Source organism: Lycium ferocissimum, chromosome 7 (genome assembly GCF_029784015.1).
Source record: "Lycium ferocissimum isolate CSIRO_LF1 chromosome 7, AGI_CSIRO_Lferr_CH_V1, whole genome shotgun sequence".
NCBI classification, from domain to species: Eukaryota; Viridiplantae; Streptophyta; class Magnoliopsida; order Solanales; family Solanaceae; genus Lycium; species Lycium ferocissimum.
Genome location: NC_081348.1, coordinates 34501774 through 34524999, shown reverse-complemented (window position 1 = coordinate 34524999; position 23226 = coordinate 34501774). Strand labels below are relative to the sequence as shown.

Genomic DNA, 23226 nt, shown 5'->3' with positions numbered 1-23226 from the left:
AGAATATATATATATATATATATATATATATATATATATATATATATATATATATATATATATATATATATATACATACTTGTTCAAGGAATTGTATAATATAGTATATTATTTTATGGATTAAAATGCTAGCTTAGTGTATTGGGATGTTTAGAAAAGTAATTAATGTGTTCTGATATGTATTTTAATTTGGTTATCACTAATATAGGAAACTTCTTATTATTAGCCTTTTATTTATAGCAACTTTTTATTTATTTATGGTATAAAATCATACATATACCCTAAATATAGAGTATATATTGTAGATTATGTAATTTAGTTAATAGTTATAGATTACGAAATATTTTACTTATTTACTTGTTTTTATGTAACTTCCGCCTGAAATATTTATTGATAACAACATATCGAAGTTGGAATACCAATTGCCCAAAGGTGCTTTTTAGAAGTAAATATAAAGTCAAACTATAAACCTAGTTTTTTTGGCCAAATAGTTAATAAAACGCCTACTCTCTATCCCCCCCCCCCCCCCCCCCACCGAAACCCCAACCCCCCAAAAAAAAATAGTTAAATTAATTTAACATAAAGTCGAGAACATGTATTTAATTAAATCACTCAATTAACATATTAAGATTACCATTTTCGGGAAGTTAATTTTTTTTATAGCAGCAAACCGAAAGGACCACTAAATCTAATTTATACCGATTTATCTTGGTTAATTAAATGCAAAACATTTTAAGTTTGCATGTTGTTGTAGGCAACAATTACCATTTTCATCAAATTACTGACTAAATTACAGTAGTTATTTATGATTATCTATAAATATTTTGTATACCGTTACTGTATAGAATCTAAACTCAAAATGAATGATATTTTGTCACCTTAAGGAATCTTTGCACATAGCAGTGAGTATAAGCCTTATACCCATAAATTCCTGTCATCTAAACATATACCAATATTTGTCTTGTACAAAGACAAAGTCCTTACATGTCAACATGAAATTCATCAATGTTCATAAAATAATGCAAAAAACATTTTAGTGCAATTGTGTCAATTTCTCGACAGGAAGGTGCCTGGGCTGCGTGTTGAAGAGGGTCCCCCATGCACTTATTTACATATAGGACATTAAAATATCACATCTCTCCAACCATCTGATTTATTTTCAAGACCTAATCATAAATAAAAATCAATCAATAACACGCTAGCAGGTGCAATTTCACACTAAGGTAAAAAGGGTCCAATTTCACACCATAGCAATTTCCTATAGCATCTTTCAAGAGGTCACTTAATATTTATAGGACCACAAAGTCATGTACAATAGGTCCACATTCCATTCTTTCCTCACTATACACACCACAATTTAATCAGCTTTTATCTGTGATCACCTATACACCATTTACAACCAAAATAGTATACTTCTTTTCCTACTGATTTTCTCTCTCTTGCAATTATTCATCTAACTTATCAACCCCACAATTGTACTACCATTTTAGCTTTTTTTGCTCATATAGGTACATCTCTTTGATAACATATTCAATATGCAAATGAGCCATTCATCTTATGTTGTATATAATAGCTGTACCAAAAACATGATTATTGAAGATAGCCAAAAAGACCAACATGTGCAAGATGATAGCCCTGGGAGTAGCAATACAGCTGATACTTCAGATGACCTCAGTTTCCGGAATCTGTCAAAGCTCATTCTCCCTCCACTTGGTTCCAATGGGTACAACCAGAATCAAACTCAGGAGAAAGGCTTTATCATCACTCCAATGGATACAAGATACAGGTTAGTAGAATTAACGAGTTTAACTTCTATATAATGACAGTACACATCATGAAAAAACATTTATACTTTTAGATCACCTACAAGAGCCAGTGGACAAATTAAACTCATTTCTTCCCATATTCGAGATCCATATGTCTTCATGACAACCCCAAGAATCTGTCCTTAAATGAAGAAGAAAAAAGGGAGTGGCAAGCCAAGAAAGAAAGAAAGGAAAAGAAAAGAAAAGGGAAGTTGTAGAAGTAAACGTCTAGTCTCACTTCTTGCAATTGTTGGTGTAGGAAATCAATCCGTGCCTTGTATTGATGTATCAAAGTTATTATATACAAAGTAGGTATCCCTAATTAGAATGATACTAGCCTAAATTACAGGACCTGATTACAATACATAAGGAAGGGAATATTTACAATATTTATACTATTACATAGTCTATCACACCCCCCGCGGTCGAAGCGGGAGGTTGTCGTACGCTTAGGCTGTCGTACGAAATCATCAAAGAGCACGCGCGGGAAGACCTTTAGTGAAGATATACGCGATGCGGTAGCGGGACGGGACGTGAAGGACACGAACTTCTCCACGGGCAACGCTTTCTCACGTACGAAATGTATGTCCATCTCGATATGTTTAGTGCGTTGGTCTTTGGCTTGGATTACACGATAGGTATATGGCACTAACATTATCACGATAGACTAATGTGGTGGCCCGTTGGACAACGGAGCTCGAGGTTGCGAAGCCAACGGGACTCGAGATACTACATTAGCAACGCCACGGTATTCGGCCTCGGCACTCGATTTAGACATAGTGGGCTGCCGTTTGGATGACCGGGGAGAGGAGGTTATCGGCGGGGAAGACACGGTAACCGGATGTGGAGCGGCGAGTGTCAGGACAACCACGATACGCGTCGGTATAAAGAGAAGAGAGCGATGGAGGACTTGTACGAGATGGAGACCAAAGTCAATAGTACCTTGAATGTATCGGACTATGCGTTTAAGAGCATGCGTATGGGCAACCTTGGGATCGTGCGTGTGAAGGCATACTTGTTGAACCGCGTAGGAGATGTCTGGTCGTGTGAATGTAAGGTCTAACGCGGCCGGCCGACTTACGATATTGGGTGGGATCGTCGCAAGGAGGGCGGGCTGGCACGTTTGGCTTTGGTGTAATAGGTGTCGGCCCGGGCTTACGAGCGGTCATGCCGCACGCTCGCTACAATGTGTGCGTACACTTTACACGAGAGAGAAACATGCCGTGTGAAGTGGGGTAACATGCGATACCCGTAAAATAGGTCGAGAGGGCCGAATCCTTCGCAGCAAATTCGGCACTAAGCAGAACACGTGATGGATTTCGTGAGAGCATCGAGAGGAAGAGCTGTGAGAATAATATCATCAACATATAGCGAGTAATGTAGCAATGTCGAGGAACCTCGACAATAAATAAAAGAGAGTGATCGGATCTCGTATGTGAAAAACCAATGGTGGAGACATAGATACGCAAGCGTTGGAACACCGTGCACGGGGAGCTTGCTTAAGGGCGGGTACAACGATTTCTTCAAGAGACGAGACATGATGGGGATGCGTGGGTCCTTAAACCCGATAGGGCGATGCGTATAACGAGTCTCGTTAAGATGCAGGTGTGAGAAAGCATTCTTGACATCCAGTGATGAATGGGCCAAGAGTGTGTAAGTGCAATGCTCGAGAAACGGTGCGAATAGTAGTCGGCTTGACGGCCTGGGATGAAGATCTCGTCGCGATCGACTCGACTGTTGAGACACCTGTCATCGCGGACAGACGGGCTTTGTGCCTCGAAAAGAACCATCGAAATTCTTTTTATGACGAAAAATCCACATAGAGAACGAATAAGATTCACATCGGGGGACGTGGAACCAACTCCCGCGTCTTGTGTAATTAGAGCATTATATTCGTCGGCCATGGTGACTTTCGATTGTGGTCATTTTAGAGCATTGAGTTTCGCGGGAGGCGAGATGGAGAGAGGAAGGGGTGGAAGTATTTAAGTTGAAAGGTTGTTTGGGTTTGAAAATCCGCGTTGGCCTCTGGTAACCATGCGGGAGGGCTGCCCCGGCGATGGCCGCCCGGGTGGGTGGTAGGGCCCCAGGCGATCACGGGTGGGGCGATGGGGAGGGACGGGCGGGCGTGTCCGGCCCCGGCGGGGCGGGCGATCCTCGGGTGGGGCGATGGGGGGGAGGGGCTCGCGGGCCGTGTCCCTTTGTGCGGGAGCGGTGGAGGGTGGACGGGAACGACGGGAGGAGCGGTGGAGATAGAAAATGCAAGGTATATGGGGAAATGCCATGGTCCCGAAAGAATTCATAGGACGTTGGGGAGGGAGTGCGATTTGGAGAAGGGAAATTGAGTTTCGTCAAAGAGGACATGCTTAGTGAGATGATGATTTTGTTGGTGGACAAATCATAACACTTATATCCTCATGATTGACGGATAGCCCAAAAAACACATGGGGTGGATCTTGCTTGTAAAGCTTATGAATAGTCGTAGATGGGAAAAGTGGATAGCATAGACGCCAAAAAACTTAGGAGATGAGAATAGGGGAGGGGTTCGTTGATAGAGAACTTGGGTTGGTGATTTATGCCCTAAGGACTTTAGTGGGAAGTATATTGAGGAGGTAGGTGGCCGTTGGAGAGCATGATGCCAAAAAGAGGGGGGACGGAGGAGTGGACAAGAAGAGTGCGCACTATGTTGTTAATGGATTTAATTTTTCGTTCGCTTTGCCATTTTGAGGGGATGTATGGAGCAAGAAAACCGAAAATTTATACCATTGGAGGCGCAAAAAGATTGAAATTGCCCGTTTGCGAATTCCGCCCATTGTCACATTGAATGTTTTTAATGTCTCTTTCGAATTAGTCCGTATTAATGCCTTAAAAAGATAGAAAGATAGAATACACTTGGGACTTGTTAGAGATAGGAAAAGTCCAAAAGAAAATTACTATAATCATCAAGAAAAGAAAACATAATACGGTGCCCGTTAGAACTTAAAACGGAGATGTCCATAAATCGCTATGAATAATGTCAAACGGCATAGTAGTACGACAACGAATCGAAAATGGCAATTTAACATGTTTCCCAAAGGACAAGAGGTGCAAAAAAAGAAGTACGGGCCCTATTACATTCGGTAAGGCATTACTACGAAGAGAACAGGATAGCTTTTCCGGATGGCGAGGCGGGAATGCCTGAAGCTAGGTGATGCGGCAAGGAAGGTGGATGGTGGAGTGGACCGTTACGTGGCATTGAGAGGATACAATTTCCCGGTGCTCTCACATCTCGTTAGGCGGCTCCCCGTCGGTAAATCCTACGAGAAAACCCGAAGGATCGAAACTCATGGAAACATTATTATCCTTAGTGAATTTACGTACGGAAACAAGGTTTTTGATGAGTTTGGATACGCAACATATTTCGGAGACGTAATTGAGCATTAGGTGGGGGAAGGGATGTATGACCATAGCCTCGAATTGGAATAGTGCTACCATTACCAACAATGATTCAGTGTACTCGAAATTAAATAAGACGAGAGCACACGAGTTAGCGTCATCGTAAGTCCTTCGGTGTCCATGTACCCAGTGTCATCCAAATTGGATGCAAGGATAAGTTATGTGGGCTGTCCGCGTCGCTCGGAGTGTACCCGAAGGTTGGGAGGAACGTGCATGGAATAGGCACTGCGGGGGGGACCGCGCCGAAATGCGACTCGCCGTAGGGCCGCGACGTGGCGAACCATTTCTTCCGCATTTATCTCGTCGGGTACGGGCGGGGGGGGGTGGCCCTTTCGCACGGGGGCGGCCGGCCGGGCCCCGATGGCCAGCCCCTCGCTGGTGGGCCGCTCCCGTCGACGCGGCCGCATTGGTCCCCGGGGCGTTCCAGCCGGCCCCCCGGGTCCCCCCCGGGGGTTGGGGTTGTTGTTGTTATTTTTTCCCCGCTTGGGGTTTAAAAACCGCACGATTTTACCCCGCGGTTTCGGGTTTTTGGACCGCCGGGTGGGGGAGGGGTGTCATTTCCAAAAGGGAGGGGCGGGGGTTGGAATCCGGGCACGCTTTGGGGGACCCCCCTTCAAAACCCCGGGCACCTTCGGGAAAAGAAGGCAAGACATCTTTCGGTGAATGGTGGTGACAAAGTGTACACGTCTCGTGCGCAAGGCGAGGTCGCAAGACCAGACGTTGGGCGACGGACACTCCGGGCGACCGACGTTGCAGCCGTATCCGCGAGAGAGACTTGAGCCTATTGTAATGAAAGCGCAATCGCGAGCGAAGTCGGCCTATTTTTGTGGTGGTGAATTCGGTTTCAAGGTACGCCCGTGAGTGTTTGTTATCTTGGAAAAGTTGAGCAACTCGATTCCAAGCCTTCTCAACATCATCCGGCCACGAGAATAGAGGTAAGAATATCATGGGAGACGGTGGCGTATATCGTTGAAGGACCACCGTCCCTAGGCGTTTTCCCGTAGCGGAAGGTTAGCCGCCTTTGTTGCGTGGCACGCGGTGAGTCGACGGTGTCGATGGGTGGTATGATGTGCTCGAGCGCGGAGCGAACGCGGTTTAGGACTTTGAATAAGGGTTGCCCATTCGTGATAATGGCGGTTTCCATGTTCAGAGTGATTGGGATTAAGGATTTCACATTCGTGACGGTTAAACGGAAATTTTTGTTGTCGGCAATGGGAGGAGAAGAGGAAGGAGGAAGGGGACTCGCTTAGGGTTAGGGTTGAAAGAGAAAAGAGAGGTGGACGGCTAGGGTTTGGGAAGGAAACCTAGTACGATACCAAATGCAAATCTGTCCAGGTGCCTTGTATTGATGTATCAAAGTTATTATATACAAATAGTATCCCTAATTAGAATGATACTAGCCTAAATTACGGGACTGACACAATACGTAGAGGAAGGGAATATTTACAATATTTATACTATTACATAGTCTATCAACAAGTTGAGAAATAGAACGTACCAACTACTTGAAGCTTTTATGTGTGGACTGTGAAGTGCCATTCCTATAATTGAAAAAAAAAAAAAAAAACTAGAGCTACGACTTAGTTTAGTTTAATCCTATGAGAAGCTTTTTTCTTTTACTTTAGAAAACCCTCTATCCCCAAGCCGCTTTAATTTATTAGGTTGGGCAATTTTGTTTTTTATGCGACATAACCATGGTGAAGGGTGAATAGAAACTCTATTTACTTAAATAAATTTCTTAAATCAAAATCGAGAAGTACTTTTAGGTGCTAAAAGTGACTCAACATTAAGATGACGTCAGACATCAATTAAATTCACTCTACTAGTTAATTACATTCATTGAAATAATCATGGTCCTAGGGTAAATTATGCCATACACCAGTAGTATATAGTGGGGCGTAAAATTCCGTCATTAATAATTTTGAATATGTGAGATGGATGTGTATGCAGATGTTGGGAGACAGTAATGGTAATAATGGTGGCGTATTCAGTATGGGTTTGTCCATTTGAGATAGCATTCACGCACTCCAACCCAAACACAACGCTATACATCATCGACAACGTTGTGGATGTCTTCTTTGCTGCTGATATCTTCTTGACTTTCTTCGTTGCCTATATTGATGATACAACTCAGCTCCTTGTACGTGACAGGAAAGAAATTGCTATAAGGTACGTATTCTTACATGATTAATTTAAGTGATTGATATACACCGATTCACCGACAAATAAGGATTTTTTATACTAGCTAGATATATAATGTAACATTTGATAGCAAGTTAACAATTCAAATTCCGTAAATAGACAGTGCATACATATATTACAACATCAGGTTAAGTTGACTTGCAATAATAGACAACTTTTATTAACAAGTGGTGTATGATTACCTGAAAAACACAGTAGTAATCTACTATAACTGGTCAAACTAATTCTTTTTACTAGGTTTCCAAAACATAGATATTTACATTTAATTATCTTACAAGTACATCTGATTGTGTAAATAAATTTTACATTAATATATACTGCGCGCATAGAAGTTTTAAAACATGCATTTTGTCTGTCACGTACGGGAAAAACGTTAGACCGCCTCAAATGTCTTAACCTAGCTACCAAGTATCACCCACAAAGAATGGCGCTGATTAAAGTTAACTCAATCACTTGGAAAATAATTGCTCCTTATGTTAACCTCATTAAGAAAATCAAAAAGCTTTTTGGGTTTACAAATGACAATCATCTATAGAATTATACGTAGATCAGGTATTTATGTCGTGTTCAAAATAATTCTTGATGCACATGTAGAATCTTGGTCCTTTCTTCCTTTCAGGGTTACACTCTACGGAATCAGAAAGATGGATTATTTGAATATATATCAAAAATAGTAAGAGAGGTATATATAAAGTACAATCTAGAAATATTGACCAGTCTCTCTCTTTTTTTTTTTTTTGGGTCAAAGAAATGTATAAAGCAACTTGAATTTTTAATTCTCTAAAGATCAACTTGAATTTTTAATTTTATAAAGATTGATATTCTTTCATATTACGAATGAAATTTGTGGTGGCAAGTAGATTTGATCCTCTAGAAGGAAACGTCTTTCTCATCTTGTTAGATCGTTAGGTATTTTATATTTGAACTCTTTTGCATAGTAAAGTGGAAGCCCCATTACCTTTTCTTTTTTCTTCATTTGCCAATACTTGGTTGTTCAATGATTACAAGATATCAAAATCTATATGTCTTTTTGTGTTCTGACAATTTGACTCAATATATATTAATTTGGCTAGATTCTCTCCCACCCCACACGCACCATCCAAAATAAGTTAATATACAAGAAAGAATTAACATAAACAATTCACAACTCCCCTTTTATTTCCACTTTCAGATTTTAGAATAATCTTTTGGCGATGCTATAAGAGAAAGGTGGTAGCACGGAAACATAAAAAATGAATACAACCTTCAAGCACTAATACGAACCATATGGCATATGCTAACTGCCAAAGCCCTCCACTCTGTGGCCGAAGTCGATAAATCTTGACCTGCCAAGTAGTCGTCCACTGTTTAACCTTCGGAGTATTTCACAATTTTAAAATTTTCACGTTATCTTGAAGAGTCAAAAGATCTTGATATTCATTTCACGGTTTTAAAATTTGCACGTTATTTTGAAGAGTCAAAATATCTTGATATTGAAGACACTTTTAAAAAAAAATAAAAAATTACTCCCTCTATTCCATATTAAGTGACCATTTAGGCTTTTTATTTTGTTTCAAAATAAGTGACGCTTTAGTAGTGAACAATTTCTTAAGGAGTGTGCATGAGCTAAAAGAGTCACTTATTATGGAATGGAGGGAGTATTACATAGGGGGTAGGGGAAGGGGAAATGGGGGAGGGTATATAATGTGTGGAATCAAACCGGTCCTCACCAATAAGGTGAAAGTTCCGATAACGAATCAACTGATCTACTAAGATCCCCATATTGAAGATATTGAAGTCTCGCTTTCAAGATCATAAAGTTAATTTGCCATAATAGTCGCATAATTTGAAGGGACAAGTACGTAAAATAAGGAAAAAGAATGGCAGTTTATGGTTTTCAAGATAACGAAAAGATCAAAGTTTAACTTCAAACAAATATTAGTGTTACTAATTGTACTTAAATATCCAATTAATTACACAATGTTACTTGAATTTCTGTATGTATTTTTTGAGGTAAGAGTAGAGTCGTGAATTTAAAAAAAAAAAAAAAATTCCCTCCCTTTGGGGTTGTAAGTTGGGGGTAGGGGTGTATACCGGTTGGTTCGGATTTCTCAAATACCAAATCAAACCAATTGTGTCGAGTTTTTAAATCTATAAATCAAATCAAACCAACAAAAGTCGCGTTTTTTAACTTCTGGTTTTTTTGGATTTTTCGGTTTTCTCGGGTTGTTCGTTTTTTTTGGGTAAAGTTTTCATACAAAACATATAACTTGTGTTTCGAATATTTCTTTTGTCCTAGTAAGATAAAACTACCTACACAAAATGTGTGATAAGTGATGACATTGTACTAAAATATTCAACAAAAAAAGATATGAACTCGCTAAGCCATCATGATAATGATCATAATCTAAAAGTACTAAAAGGAAAAAGTACGGCTAATTATTAATTACATGACTATATATTAAAGAAAAACTAAATTAAGTTATGTTTTTTCATAAACCATTGCAAAATTAATAGTATGTATTAAAAGATATCCAACATTATTGTTATTTCTAGTGTTAAAATTGAATTTATTTTGTTAGCATTAGTATTGATTTGAGTTTTGTTTGAGTTACTTACATCAATGGGCTATAATATAAAACTTAATGGACCATTAAAAATTCTAAGTTCAAGCTTGAAATAATATGTTAAACGACAAAACTATGAAAAAACTTAAGAAAAGTTTATAAATTACATTATAAATAGATGTTTTTATGTATAAAATATTTTAAAAATTATTTATACATGTAATTTTGTGTTGTTTTGGTTCGGTCTGATTTTTTTTTTTTTGTTAAAACCAAACCGAACCAATTATGGTTGGGTTTATTTTTTCAATACCAAACCACTAATCGGTTTTTTTCTCGATTTGAATCGGATTATCGGTTTGGTGCGGTTTGTCGGTTTTCTTTGTACACCCCTAGTTGGGGGTGCTGACCATCTGACCAACAAGTTGTGAATAGTGAAAAATAAACGAGAGTATCTAAGCGAGATTGAAATGAAGAAATGAGATCTCTTGCCCTCTTATAATTTGAATAGAAGAAAATGATCTTTTTAGTTCTCTTATGCGAATTTTTTCAGATATCTTATGTGTAAAAAATGAAGATCTCTCGTAAAAAATCATAAAACTAAAAATATTTTGTAATGGCCTATAAACCCATTCCCCGATTGAAACCTTACATTTATAATATCCGTAAGAGTCTTCCGTAATAAGTGTGAGTTTGACTCTCACAGTCTTTCCTTTTATAATTTTTCCCGCCTCCTAACTCCTAAGTGAAGCAAAAAAAAAAAGAATGTAGTGTTGTACATAAGATTTGCATTATAATCATGTTAGAGTTTCTTTATTATGTTGACTCTTCATATATTAAGTAAGACGATAGCTAATACAATGATGATGATAACAATACAGATACTTATCAACATGGTTTATAATGGATGTGGTCTCAACCGTACCATTTGATCTTTTTGCCTTGTTGCTCACTGGCAAACACCAAGTCGGCGTTTCTTACTCCGTTCTAGGAATGCTCAGATTCTGGCGTCTTCGCAGGGTCAAACAATTTTTTACCAGGTCTGTCTCATTTTTACTACTAAGTTATCTAGATGGCACTTGGCATACTAACACCACCATTTCAAAACTATTACACTGAAGTCTGAACTCTTTCATTTTTTGGCAGGCTAGAAAAGGACATGAGATTCAGCTACTTTTGGGTCAGATGTGCCAGGCTTCTATTTGTAAGTACTAAAAGACAACATATTTAACTTATACACGGTTATCCTTGAGACATCTGATAATGTAAAAGGATAAAAGTCAAACTCTCAGAAGAAAAACTAATTGAATTGTTAAGTAGTTTCCCAAATCTGACCAAGCCAATGGCATGTAACAGGTAACACTATTAACAGTTCACTGTGCTGGATGCCTCTACTATTTGCTAGCTGATAGATATCCACACCAAGGAGATACTTGGTTAGGAGCTATGAATCCAAATTACAAGGAGACAAGTCTTTTGATTAGGTACATTGCAGCTCAATATTGGTCCATGACCACCATGACAACTGTTGGCTATGGTGACTTTCATGCTGTCAACACTTTGGAAATGGTCTTCATCATTTTCTACATGCTTTTCAATCTTGGCCTCACTGCTTATATAATTGGTAACATGACCAATTTAGTCGTCCAAGGAACTCGTCGTACCATGGAATTCGTAAGATCTCCGCTTTTCTTTGGATTGTTAGTGTATACATATGTTTCATCATTCGAGGTGGATCAAGTACTTTAGAATTATGTGCATATTAGACTACGCATCCAGTGTTTTCAAGTTTTAGATCCGCCTCTGTGAATCATCACTAAATAAGCGCACAGTGCATGTGAAATAAAAAGAAATTGAGATGTAAGTGATTTTTTATGGTATGTTGCAGAGGGATAGCATCCAAGCAGCATCGAATTTCGTTTGTCGAAATCGTTTGCCTCCAAGATTAAAAGACCAAATATTGGCTTACATGTGTTTAAGATTCAGGGCAGAGAGCCTAAACCAGCAGGAATTGATTGAACAACTTCCTAAGATACTCTGCAAGAGCATCAGGCACCATTTGTTTTTGCCAACAGTGGAGAAAGTTTATCTTTTCAAGGGTGTCACAAAGGAAATTCTGTTACTTTTGGTAAGATATAACTTTGTTGAATATGGTATATATATGTGCAATTATTGAAGCGTGTTTTGTGTGATGATCGCAGCATGCCCCCTCACGTGCGGGCCTGGTACTTTTTCATGGTCCAAGCACGTGGAGATTCGATCTCAATACCTCTGCCTCTACTGATACCATGTTGAAGTGTGTGACCATCTAATCTTAAAACCTTAAGATGTTAGAGAAAGCACACTTTTATTATTTAATAATATTCTCAACAGTAATTGTGTGTCTAATTGATGAATCTGCAGGTTGTAGATATGAAGGCAGAGTACATACCACCAAGGGAGGATGTAATAATGCAGAATGAATCGCCAGACGAGTTGTACATCATAGTATCAGGAGAGGTGGAAATGATTGAGTCTGAATTGGAGAATGAGCAGATTGTTTGGACTTATAAATCTGGAGATATGATAGGAGAAGTAGGAGCATTTTGTTGCAGGCCTCAGAGCTACACGTACCGAACCAAGACACTTTCACAGCTCTTGAAGATAAGAACACGTAATTTGATTGAAGCAATGAAAACCAGACAAGAAGATAATATCATCATGATCAAGAACTTCCTTCAGGTTAGTGCAAACTACCTTGTGATGTTTTCCCACTGGCCAATTTAGAGCTGAATCTTGATATGTGCCTTTGTTATGGTAATTGCAGCATCACAAGAAGCTCAAGGGCTTAAGGCTAGGAGATTTATTTCATGAAGTTAAGGAAGAAAATGGTGACCTAAACATGTCTGTCAACTTGCTAATTGTTGCTAGTACAGGTAATGCTACTTTCCTTGATGAACTACTCAAGGCAAGATTAGATCCTGATATCGGAGACGCTCAAGGAAGAACCCCACTGGTAAGTCTCTTCGTAGCCTACATGTACTTGAAAAGGACTTTGTCCTTTCATTTTACTTGTCTGTGATGCCAATAACATTAGTTTCTCTTTCACAGTTTATGACATTATGTTTCTCTTTCTGATGCATCAGCACATTGCAGCATCGAAAGGGCACGAAGAGTGTGTTATGGTGCTTCTTAGACATGGATGTAACATATACCTTCAAGGTAGTCATTCTCGAGATATATTATCGTAAACTTCACCTAGCTAGAATGTTTGACAGGGCTAATTGGCTAACCAATGTCTTGATTGTACCATAAAATGCAGATGTAAATGGTCACACAGCGCTGTGGGAAGCTATAGCAGCAAAACACCATTCAACTTTTCGCGTATTGTACCATTGGGCTTCCGTCTCTGATCCCTATGTTGCTGGTGACCTCTTATGCACAGCAGCTAGGAAAAATGACTTAACAGTGATGAAAGAACTCCTAAGACAAGGATTACAAGTTGACTCAAAAGATCGCGATGGATCAACTGCTATTCATGTTGCATTGGAAGAAAATCATAAAGACATGGTAAAGCTACTTCTAATGAATGGAGCTGAGATTGATGAAAAGTTAAAGTACAAGCTTAATTCGATGAACCTAAGTGGGATGCTGCAAAAACGTGAAGTAGGACACAGGGTTATGGTCCCCGACACAATGGATGAAGTTGCTCAAAAGTGGCGCGAACAAGAGCAGAAGTACAAACCGGAAAGCACTAGCAATCAATCGTCTTTTAGAGTTGGCATATACAGAGGCCATCCCGTGATCAGGACAAGAACTCATTGCAGTGAACCTGGCAAATTAATTATGCTTCCAAATTCACTTGCAGAGCTCAAGATCATTGCAGGTAATTTACTTTTATGCAGTTTCTGATATTTCAAACGTAACAACATAGCATACGTGTGATAAAACGTTGAAACATGAAAAGAATTGATAATATTATTGTTTGTGACTGAGACATTGTTATTATTATATTTGCGTCTTATACAGGTCAGAAATTTGGATTTGATGCAACAAACACATCGGTGACGGATCAAGACGGATCAGAAATTGACTCTATTGAAGTGATAAGAGATAATGATAAGCTATTTATAGTTGAAGATCCAAACTATTTGTAGCAATACCTATTATGACACTTAAGAAGTGTATATTCACATGCACAGCTTGCTATATATCACTAAAGCACTCAGAAGAGAAATGTATAGTGGACATTCAGTCCTTCCCAATTTGTGTGGCATATTGAGCACTAAGTTATTAAAACATCCAACCAATTCCCTAGTGATGTATTCTCAAACTTTTGCCTGAGCTTGTTGCAATGGAAAATCTATTGATGGGATAAAAGGGCGTCTCAATAAATAGTGTCTAAAGTCAAGTAATAACAAATAATGTTCAATTTATGCATAACAAGTAATGTTGCATGATTCTATATTATTTTATTTTAGTTAAATTTAACAACTTCTAAGTCCCAGTAGTGGGGGAAAATATTTGTGGTAAAATAAGCTTTACAAATTTATGTGGTTATAAATATTTCATTAAAGATAAAACAGGAAGTTTGAAGTTAATTTGTTATTAAATATGAAAAGATATCATTCGTTTTAGGACTGACTAAAAAGGAAAAGGCGTCACATAAATTGAGACGGAGGCAGGAACATTTAAATTCGGCACAAACGTGAAAACATACACCTAAATAGGGAACCTCCTTATTACTCTCTCTGTCCAAATTTAAGTGATACACTTTTCTTTTTAGTCTGTTCCAAAAAAAATTATACATTTCTATATTTAAAAAAAAAATTAGTCGCCGATCTGAGAAGTAAAAGCTCTCTTTATTATAATGTCATCATATCGTGAAGAGTTATGAAAATCGTTCAAAAATAAAAATACAATGGCACTTTTAATCATTACACAATTGCTTTAACGAATATAGCATAACAATACAATACGATACAAATACAATAAGTAATAACCATTAAAATACATCAATTAAAACACAGATTTCATACATAATAGTGGCTTCTTCCTAGAGAGAGCGTTTACGACAGTGATTAAATCCAAACCAGACTCCATTAGGCAGAAACTTATTATAGTTAAAGGTAATAGCAGGACGATTTGGACCGTACACCTTGACGCTCTCAGGTTTCCAGCCATCAGATCCAACTCTCTTCAAGTTAAGGTAACAGACCTCATAAATACAAGGGCCATTAATCTTGAAAGTATCGGTAGAGCAGCTCTCAAATATCCTTGCCGAAGGGTTATCTATTCTTGGCGCGTGGACCTCAAATCCATAAGAATCTCCAAAAGCAATACTCACTTTGTCTCTGGTGTATTTAGGTGAAGAACAACTTGTTTTTATGGTTAATGTGTATGAACATTTCCTAGCAGTAGCGTCGCTTTGATTGGTTTTGGTTGTGAAAATTTGGGGCTTTGGTGAAGTTGAAGTAATTGATGATCTTGCTTGGGAGAAAGCAGCTAAGCTGAGGAATAGGAGCACAAGGAGGTGAGCACCCATTTTCATCAACATTTAATTTTGATGACTAGTGTAGATATTTTGTTGAGTTTTTAATGGCCTCACCTCACCAGCCCCCTGTTTTTCTTTTTATGCATCGGGTACTCCGTATCTTACTAATGAAAGATATTTGTGTGCCACGTGGCTACTAAAAAAGGTAAAATGTAGTCCCACGTTTATTATATTCGATTTGAACTCTATACGCAATCAAATTTTAAATTTTAAAATTTAGCTCACCAGATACAGTACTTTAACACCTACACGTATCAATTAATTGTCAAGGTTAAATATATAGACAGCCACATTTTTCTTTCTATTATTAATTAAATTACATAAAGCTTGCCGACATGAACCAAAATAATAATAATAATAATAATAAAGCTTGCGGGAGATCTTTTCCATTCGCTTGGAGGATATCCATTTTTAACTGGTTGGGCCAGAGAATTCTTTTCTGATCATACTGGGCCTGGTAAGCCCAACCAGTTAAGATTAATTTCAAGGGGAAAGGACATAAATGGCCGCTCGGCCAAAAATATCCCACCCGATGGCCACAATTCTCTTAAACTCAAATTATAACCACTAAACTAATTTCACTTTCCCTTCTTTTTCTGCCTTCTCCATTTTTCTTCTTCCTCTTCCACCTTCTTCTCCAATTTTATTTGTGAGTTGCAGGTTACGAAAATGGTAGAGGATTCATATGAAGACGCCATTGCAGGACTGAAAAAGCTTTGATGTATAGAAACTGTATAATATGTGTCCCTGCTGTATATGTATATAAAATATATCATATGTATAGAAACTGTATCATATGTGTATCTAATATGTAGCCCGGTTGTATATGCATATAAAATGTATCATACGTATATAAACTGTATCATTCTTGTATAGAAAGTGTATATATAATTCCAACATGTGTATATAAACTGTATCAGTCTTGTATAAAAAGTGTATCATACGTATAAAAAATGTATTGTAGAAACCGTATCATTGTGGTATATAATATGTATCGCTATTGTATATGTAAAAAAAAATATCATATCATTATTGCATAATATGCGTATAATAAAGGTATAATTAACGTATAATTTATGTATGATTAATTCCAGCATATGTATATAAAATGTATACTTCTTTTATATAAAGTGTATATATAATTCCAACATATGTATATATGCTGTAGCAACCCTTTAGTGGCGACTTTTTGTGACGACTTAGTCTCCATAAAAAGTCTTTTTTTTTAAGCACCTGGGCTGTTGGGCCGGTCAGCCTTGGCATTATTTTGGGCCGAACGGCCATTTTTTGGCATTATTTTGGGCCGAACGAACATCTAGTGAAGTTAAGCCCAAACAGTGATTAAATGTGGGATTAGTTTGGTTGAGTGGACACACAATGTCCTTTTCCCTAATTTCAAAAGGGCAATTCGCAGAATTGTTCTTCTTTTGGGGTGGTCTTTAAATTTTGTCCCTCAAATTGTTAGTCTTTAAGTTTTGTCCTTCGCCTAAAATTCATGGGTTCCAGATTCAAACCCCCGCTCAGTCAAAAAATTTTAAAAATTCGCAAAGCAGAGTTTGAATTTCACTCTGCCCCCTCCGGCAGACTTTGCCTTGAGACATATATTTTTTTTTTTTTACATATCAAGGCAAACTTTTAATTATGCCTTAAGGGAAAAGTTCCGCCTTATGGGGCATGCTTTTAGTTATGCCTTAGCTAAAAGTGTGCCCCATAAGACATAACTAAAAATATGCCCCATAAGGCGGAACTTTTCCTTAAGGCATAACAAAAAGTTTGCATTATAAGGCAAAGTCTATGCCTTAAGGAAAAGTTCCACCTTATGGGGCATACTTTTGGTTATGCCTTAACTAAAAGTCTGCCCCATAAGGCATAACTAAACTATTTTTAAGGAAAAGTTCGTCTTATGGTTAGATTTTAGTTATGCCGGATCCAAAGATAACTTTAGTTTTTCTTCAGGATCAGTATGTCGATCCAAAGATACACGCCCCCCAGCCTTGCCTTGCGAAATTATTTTTTTATTTTATGCCTGAGCGGGGGTTTGAACCCAGAACCTCAGGTATTCGCCCAACTTTTCAAGCGAAAGGCAAAACTTAAAGACCACAAATATGAGGGGTAAAATTTAAAGACCACAAATATGAGGGGTAAAATTTAAAGACCACAAATATGAGGGCCAAAATTTAAAGACCACCCCCAAAAGAAGGGCAATCCGTGCAAAAAAATGATTTCAAAAAGGTATAGCACAAATAGTCAATACAATGTTTTGCATTCATGAAGTCACATTTTCAGTTTACATTTGCATAGCCAACTTTCTTTAGACAATTATGTTTATCCAGTATTTATGCACCTAAAAATAATATATCTAACGTGTATAAAAGTATAGAACAAGTTAGCTAGCTACAGAGATGAACTTTTTGTGCAATTTTAATTTCAGTTGCAATTCTTGTTCAAAACAAGTTCAAATCTCTACCAAATAACTTTAAATTATGAAGAAAACCTCTTTAGACTATTTTCGGCTAGTCTAAACAACACTCACTTCAAATCACAAAAATTAGATTCGAATTCAAAGTCATGTGACATGACTCATGTTTTCTAGCTACAACAATGGCGAGTTTTACCTTTCTAATCTAATTTTGACCACTCAAATTTTTATGAAGCAGGTACTCTAATCACTATTTTAGCTCTACAAACAACAAGAAATCTACTTGTCGACTAACAATCAAGAGGCGGTTGGGTTCAAGAAGAGAAATAGAAAAAATTGTTGTACCTTGCTTGATCAATAACCTTTCCTTTAATTTTTGTCTTTGCCCATTTTATTCGTTCTTCAAGTTCTTAACAACAATGTATTCAAAATCTTTAATCCAATTTTTTTATTTGAAAGTCAACAATATATTATTCTCTTATTCAATTAACTTAAAGAGTTATCTTCTCAGATTTGCTTGACATGATCTGTAAAATACATACCAGGTACTTGTTGTAAAGTAAAGTGACAAATTTGTATTAAAAAAATTATGCATAACGTATATTTACTAGTTTAGCACCCACTAACTACATGAAAAGTTGTTCATGATGATGGGTGCTAGCAGCTGAACTGGTACAAGGAAGTTACGTTTTTTTCTTAACTCTACTAGGATCTTGGATCAAAGTTATTACTAAGAGCAAATATATAAGAGTTGAACGTATATACACATACATTAATAGTGTAAAACAAATTATACTGTATTATTTTCAGCATTACAAATTTTGCTCTTTGTGAAGAACTACTGTAAATATGGGGTTGAGGGCTAGTTCTTCGTGAACTCCCTGCCTTCCACGGTTATAAATTAAAATATACAGTTCAAACTCAACCAATACCGAAGTATTTTATTCCCTTCCCCTGTTGTAAGAGCAAATATATAAGACACGATAAAAGGGTAACAACCATCCAAACAACCCTTTATACCGGGGTCCTCCGTATCTTTTATTCTCCAAACAATACACTTTTATACTATAGTTTTGCATCAATTAAATCTGCAAAACACAAAATTCATGGTTGAATTCATACATATTGGATTCCTACATAACAGATGCAGACAGTTTAAGGCAGTGATTAAATCCAAACCAGACTCCATTAGGTAAAAACTTATTAAATTTAAATGTAATAACGGGACGACTTGGACCGTACACCTTAACGCTCTGTGGTTTCCAGCCATCAGATCCAACTCTCTTCAAGTAAAGGTAACAGATCTCATAAGTACATGGGCCATTGATCTTGAAAGTATCAGTAGAGCACCTCTCGAATATTCTCGAAGATGGGTTATCTAGTCTTGGCGCGTAGACCTCAAATCCATAAGAATCTCCAAAAGCAATACTGACTTTATCTCTGGTGTATTTAGATGAAGAACAACTTGTTTTGATTGTCAATGTGTATGAGCATTTCCTAGCTGCAGTAACATCTTGTTTTGTTGAAGTTGAAGTAATTATTGATCTTGCTTGGGAGAAATTGAAGAAGAAAAATGATAAGCTGAGGAATAGGAGCACAAGGAGACGACCACACATTTTCATCTGATTTTGATGATAATTGTTTGATTACTACTACTGTATATGTTAGTTGAATTATAATAGCCTCACCAACCCCCCTTTTTTTTTTCTTTTTTTTTTTTTACGCACCGGGTACTCCGTGTCTTATATATTAATGAAAGAGATTTCCATGCAACGTGGCTACTAAAAGATAAACAAAATAAAATTTGGTCCCACTTTTAATATACTACTAGGAGTATCTGATTTGGACTCTAAGTTAAATAATTTTAAATTCTTGCCCACGAGATAAAATACTTAACACGATCACCACACATGTGTCAGTTAATTATTCAACGCCAAATATATAGACAGCTCCATTTTTTTCTTTCTTTTATTAATTAAAATTATATAGAGTTTGAAGGAGATCTATTTCTGTTCGCCTTGGAGGAGATCCGTTAAATTTCAATTGGTTGGGCCACAAATTCTTTTCTGATCATACTGGGCCTGGTAAGCCCAACCAGTTAAGATTATTTATAAAAATATACAGCCCAATGCAATATTTTGTAGGGGAAATAACCCATATACACCACTCACACATCCAGTTTGCAGCCAATCTAGGCCACTGTATCATTCTTGTTACACCTCGGATTTTCGCATGTTAAAGTCACATCATGAGTTCGTCGACGTAAGTTCAAAAAGAAATCATGTTGAGGATAAAAGGGATTGATTTTATTAATAAAAATGGTTACAAGAGTCTATAAATAATATTAGTAAGTGGCGGAAGATTTGGAGGGTGAATGAATCAAAGAAGCATGAGTTTCGTCAAAAGACAGCAAGTTGGGAATACGATAACTTGTACTTTTGGGTGAGATTGTGAGTGCTCCACATGCTAAGCAAGTAATGATATGAAGTATTTGAATTGTATAATGGTCTCTTCGTTAAGTTTGGAAGTCAAACGAGTCGTAATCACGAAAGTCGACAAAGGCGTCGCAAGTTAAGTTTGTAAATTTCACCGAAATTCGGGTCGATGTCTCGGAGCTTTTCTCTCAATCTACTTGGAGTTACGGGGTGATCCACCTACCAAATCGAAGGTCTACGAGTCTAGTTTCCATTGCATTTTACCGCTCGTCGATATAACATCGGAGTAGAGAGATATTCGCATTTTCGTCCAAGGACGCAAACTGCCATGAACAAAGCTTGACCAAGGTCGGTGGTCGCTCACTTTAAGTTATATAAAAGACCCCTCTTCACGATTTTTTTTCTCCATTTCCTCACCATACATGACTTGTAAAACTCTCAAACCCTCTCCAATTAATCCTCCATCAATCTCAATCCAAACCAATAGCAAATCTATCAACTTTAACATGAAGAACAACATGGCAACTACGGAATTGTGATTTTTTTCCGCTAATTCCGTTTTCGGGATAAGGACTTCACCTTGAAGTAACTTGGAGTTTGGAGTGATTTTGATCATCTAAGGTATATTTTAACTTCCTTTTGATCTCTTTGAACTTCTACAAGTAATTAAACCTAGAAATTTGGTGAAAACCCCATAGAATAAGCTTTGACAATTCTTGTGAACTCTTATGGACTTGGCTTGATAGTTGGGTTGTTTTATGTGGCTTTAACGTGTTGTTTGGAGCTGTGTTGATATGGATTGGATTGTATTGACGAGGAGGAGTAGAAAAGTAGAATTTGGTAGCGTTTTATGAGGAAATTACACTACAAAAAGTCCTATAAATTCACGCCCATGAGTTGCTCAATTAAATGTCTACATGAAGATTTCTATAAGCTATGACCTTGATTTTGATCTTGAATAGTCTGTATTATGTAGGAAATCATTCGTAAGACGTTCGAGGACTCCGGGAAAATGTATATAACTCCATCGACGAGGTATGTGGCTTTCTATTCTCTTTGTGGCATGACTAGATTTCAAATGACCTTTCATCGAAAAGTTGTTCCGCTTAACTTGGATCGATCATGTTCCATGATAATTGAGTCGACACATACTCATCTATGACTTGTACCAAATTATGGTCCACATCTCCTTTTGGCTATCGATTAAAAGACTTTCCGTTCAACTTGTGTCAATTATGTCCCAAAATGGTTAAGCTTACCCTTTTCTCATGAATAACTTGTATTGAAGTACCTTTCACATTTCGTATCCCTCTTGTTCATCGAATGAAGAATGATATTAGTTATGGTACTCTTCATATCAAAGTTGAGTTGCTTGTACTTTCCTTAATTGAGTTAATCCTTATCTTCTTGTCTATTGCTCCAAGATGACGAACCTCTCGTTAGCACACTCTTTCCTACAAAAGTTGTGTCAATCATATTTTATAAGAGTTTGGCTAACTTTGGCTTCGTGAGTAATTCATAACAAGATGTTTCCTTGTACTTTTACTTCTTTGGCCTAATGATCAAATAATGATAAACGTAGCGACGATAATGATAGTCGGAGGATAACAACGATAGGTCACCCCGACTCTTTCCATGATATTTCTTCTGAGGTCAGTCTTTCATTGCACTTATATATATATATTCATTACCGAGCCGTGCTATAGTCGGCCGGGTAGGCACTTATATGTGCACCTAGACATGTTTCTTTCTTTATCGAGCCGTGTTGTAGGCGGTCGGGGTGCAGCACGTAGCCGTGCACCTAGATGTACTTCTTTTCTTTATCGAGCCGTGTCAGAGGCGGCCGGCAGGCACGTAGTCGTGCATTGTCACTAATCGGCAAAGGCGTAGATGATGTTATGATGATGAGCTCACCCCACAGAGGGATTTATTATTGTTATATGATATGATATATGCCTCCACAGTGAGGAATGATTTTATGGGCATGCATTTACATTTATTTCATAATTATGGCCTCCCTCAGTGGCCTCGTTCAGAGTTTCAGGTTGTACATTTACGTTTTTTCTATAATTAGCCCAAAAAACGTACATTTACAATAATAGAAAAATATTTACATACTCTTAGCACTAAATACAATTAAACATTCAATGGCAAGTAACGAGTTATAGCAGATTTGCTGCATATAAGGATTCATTCCAATCACGTCAATAATAACCCATTACATTATCTTCCTACTTTTTTGCTCATTATCTTCCTTTTTTTTTTTTTGCTCATAAGATATTTCTATAACTGCTTTTTATATGTTTTCCCCCTTTCTACTTCCTCCCTAGTCTATTAGATATATATATTGGCAGCATTTTATTTTCCTTTTCTACTTTTTCCCTAGTCTAATTTCATTGTTCATTCATGGAGAATAAAATCATAGTTTTGATTCAACAAGGTGGGGAATGAGTAGTCTAATAATACCGTTATACATATAATATCATTCGTATAATTTTGTTACACCTTATATAATATATTTTATATACCTAGTATAATTTTACTATATCTAGTATATAATAAATTTATATTCCTCATATTTTATCATACCTTTTATAATAAATTTTATATATATCGTATAATTTTTTGTGTGACCTAAGTAATATTTGTATATGCAGTTAGTTATACCTCATATAATAATTATCTTTCGGATGTGTTGTTTTGAAATGTATTTGTTGGATTTTTTTAAACAAATTTTGCATTGTTTAAATTTGTAATGAGTCTTTTTTTAACGTAAATCACAAGTGCATACATAATGTTAGCCTTGCGCAAATGCTCGAAAACTCGCAGCAACAAGGAAAAATGGAAATGAACGAGG

At 37.3% G+C, this 23226-nt stretch overlaps 3 protein-coding genes across 3 annotated transcripts; 1 reads left to right on the top strand and 2 right to left on the bottom strand.

Annotated features, from left to right (window-relative positions):
- The first annotated feature begins 1376 nt into the window (after positions 1-1376).
- Positions 1377-14278, top strand: LOC132064581 (potassium channel AKT2/3-like). Its single transcript, XM_059457612.1, has 11 exons — positions 1377-1786; positions 7188-7406; positions 10864-11022; positions 11129-11186; positions 11339-11656; positions 11871-12110; positions 12386-12703; positions 12789-12977; positions 13108-13183; positions 13284-13847; positions 13991-14278. The coding sequence occupies exons 1-11, from the start codon at positions 1536-1538 to the stop codon at positions 14116-14118; spliced, it is 2520 nt and encodes an 839-aa protein (XP_059313595.1). The 5' UTR covers positions 1377-1535; the 3' UTR covers positions 14119-14278.
- Positions 14279-14944: 666 nt separating this feature from the next.
- On the bottom strand, positions 14945-15588 carry LOC132064582 (embryo-specific protein ATS3A-like). Its single transcript, XM_059457613.1, has one exon. It carries the CDS (start codon positions 15516-15518, stop codon positions 15018-15020), a length of 501 nt encoding a protein of 166 aa, XP_059313596.1. The 5' UTR covers positions 15519-15588; the 3' UTR covers positions 14945-15017.
- Positions 15589-18706: 3118 nt separating this feature from the next.
- On the bottom strand, positions 18707-19658 carry LOC132064580 (embryo-specific protein ATS3A-like). The gene has a single exon (XM_059457610.1). It carries the CDS (start codon positions 19554-19556, stop codon positions 19068-19070), a length of 489 nt encoding a protein of 162 aa, XP_059313593.1. The 5' UTR covers positions 19557-19658; the 3' UTR covers positions 18707-19067.
- Positions 19659-23226: the final 3568 nt, after the last annotated feature.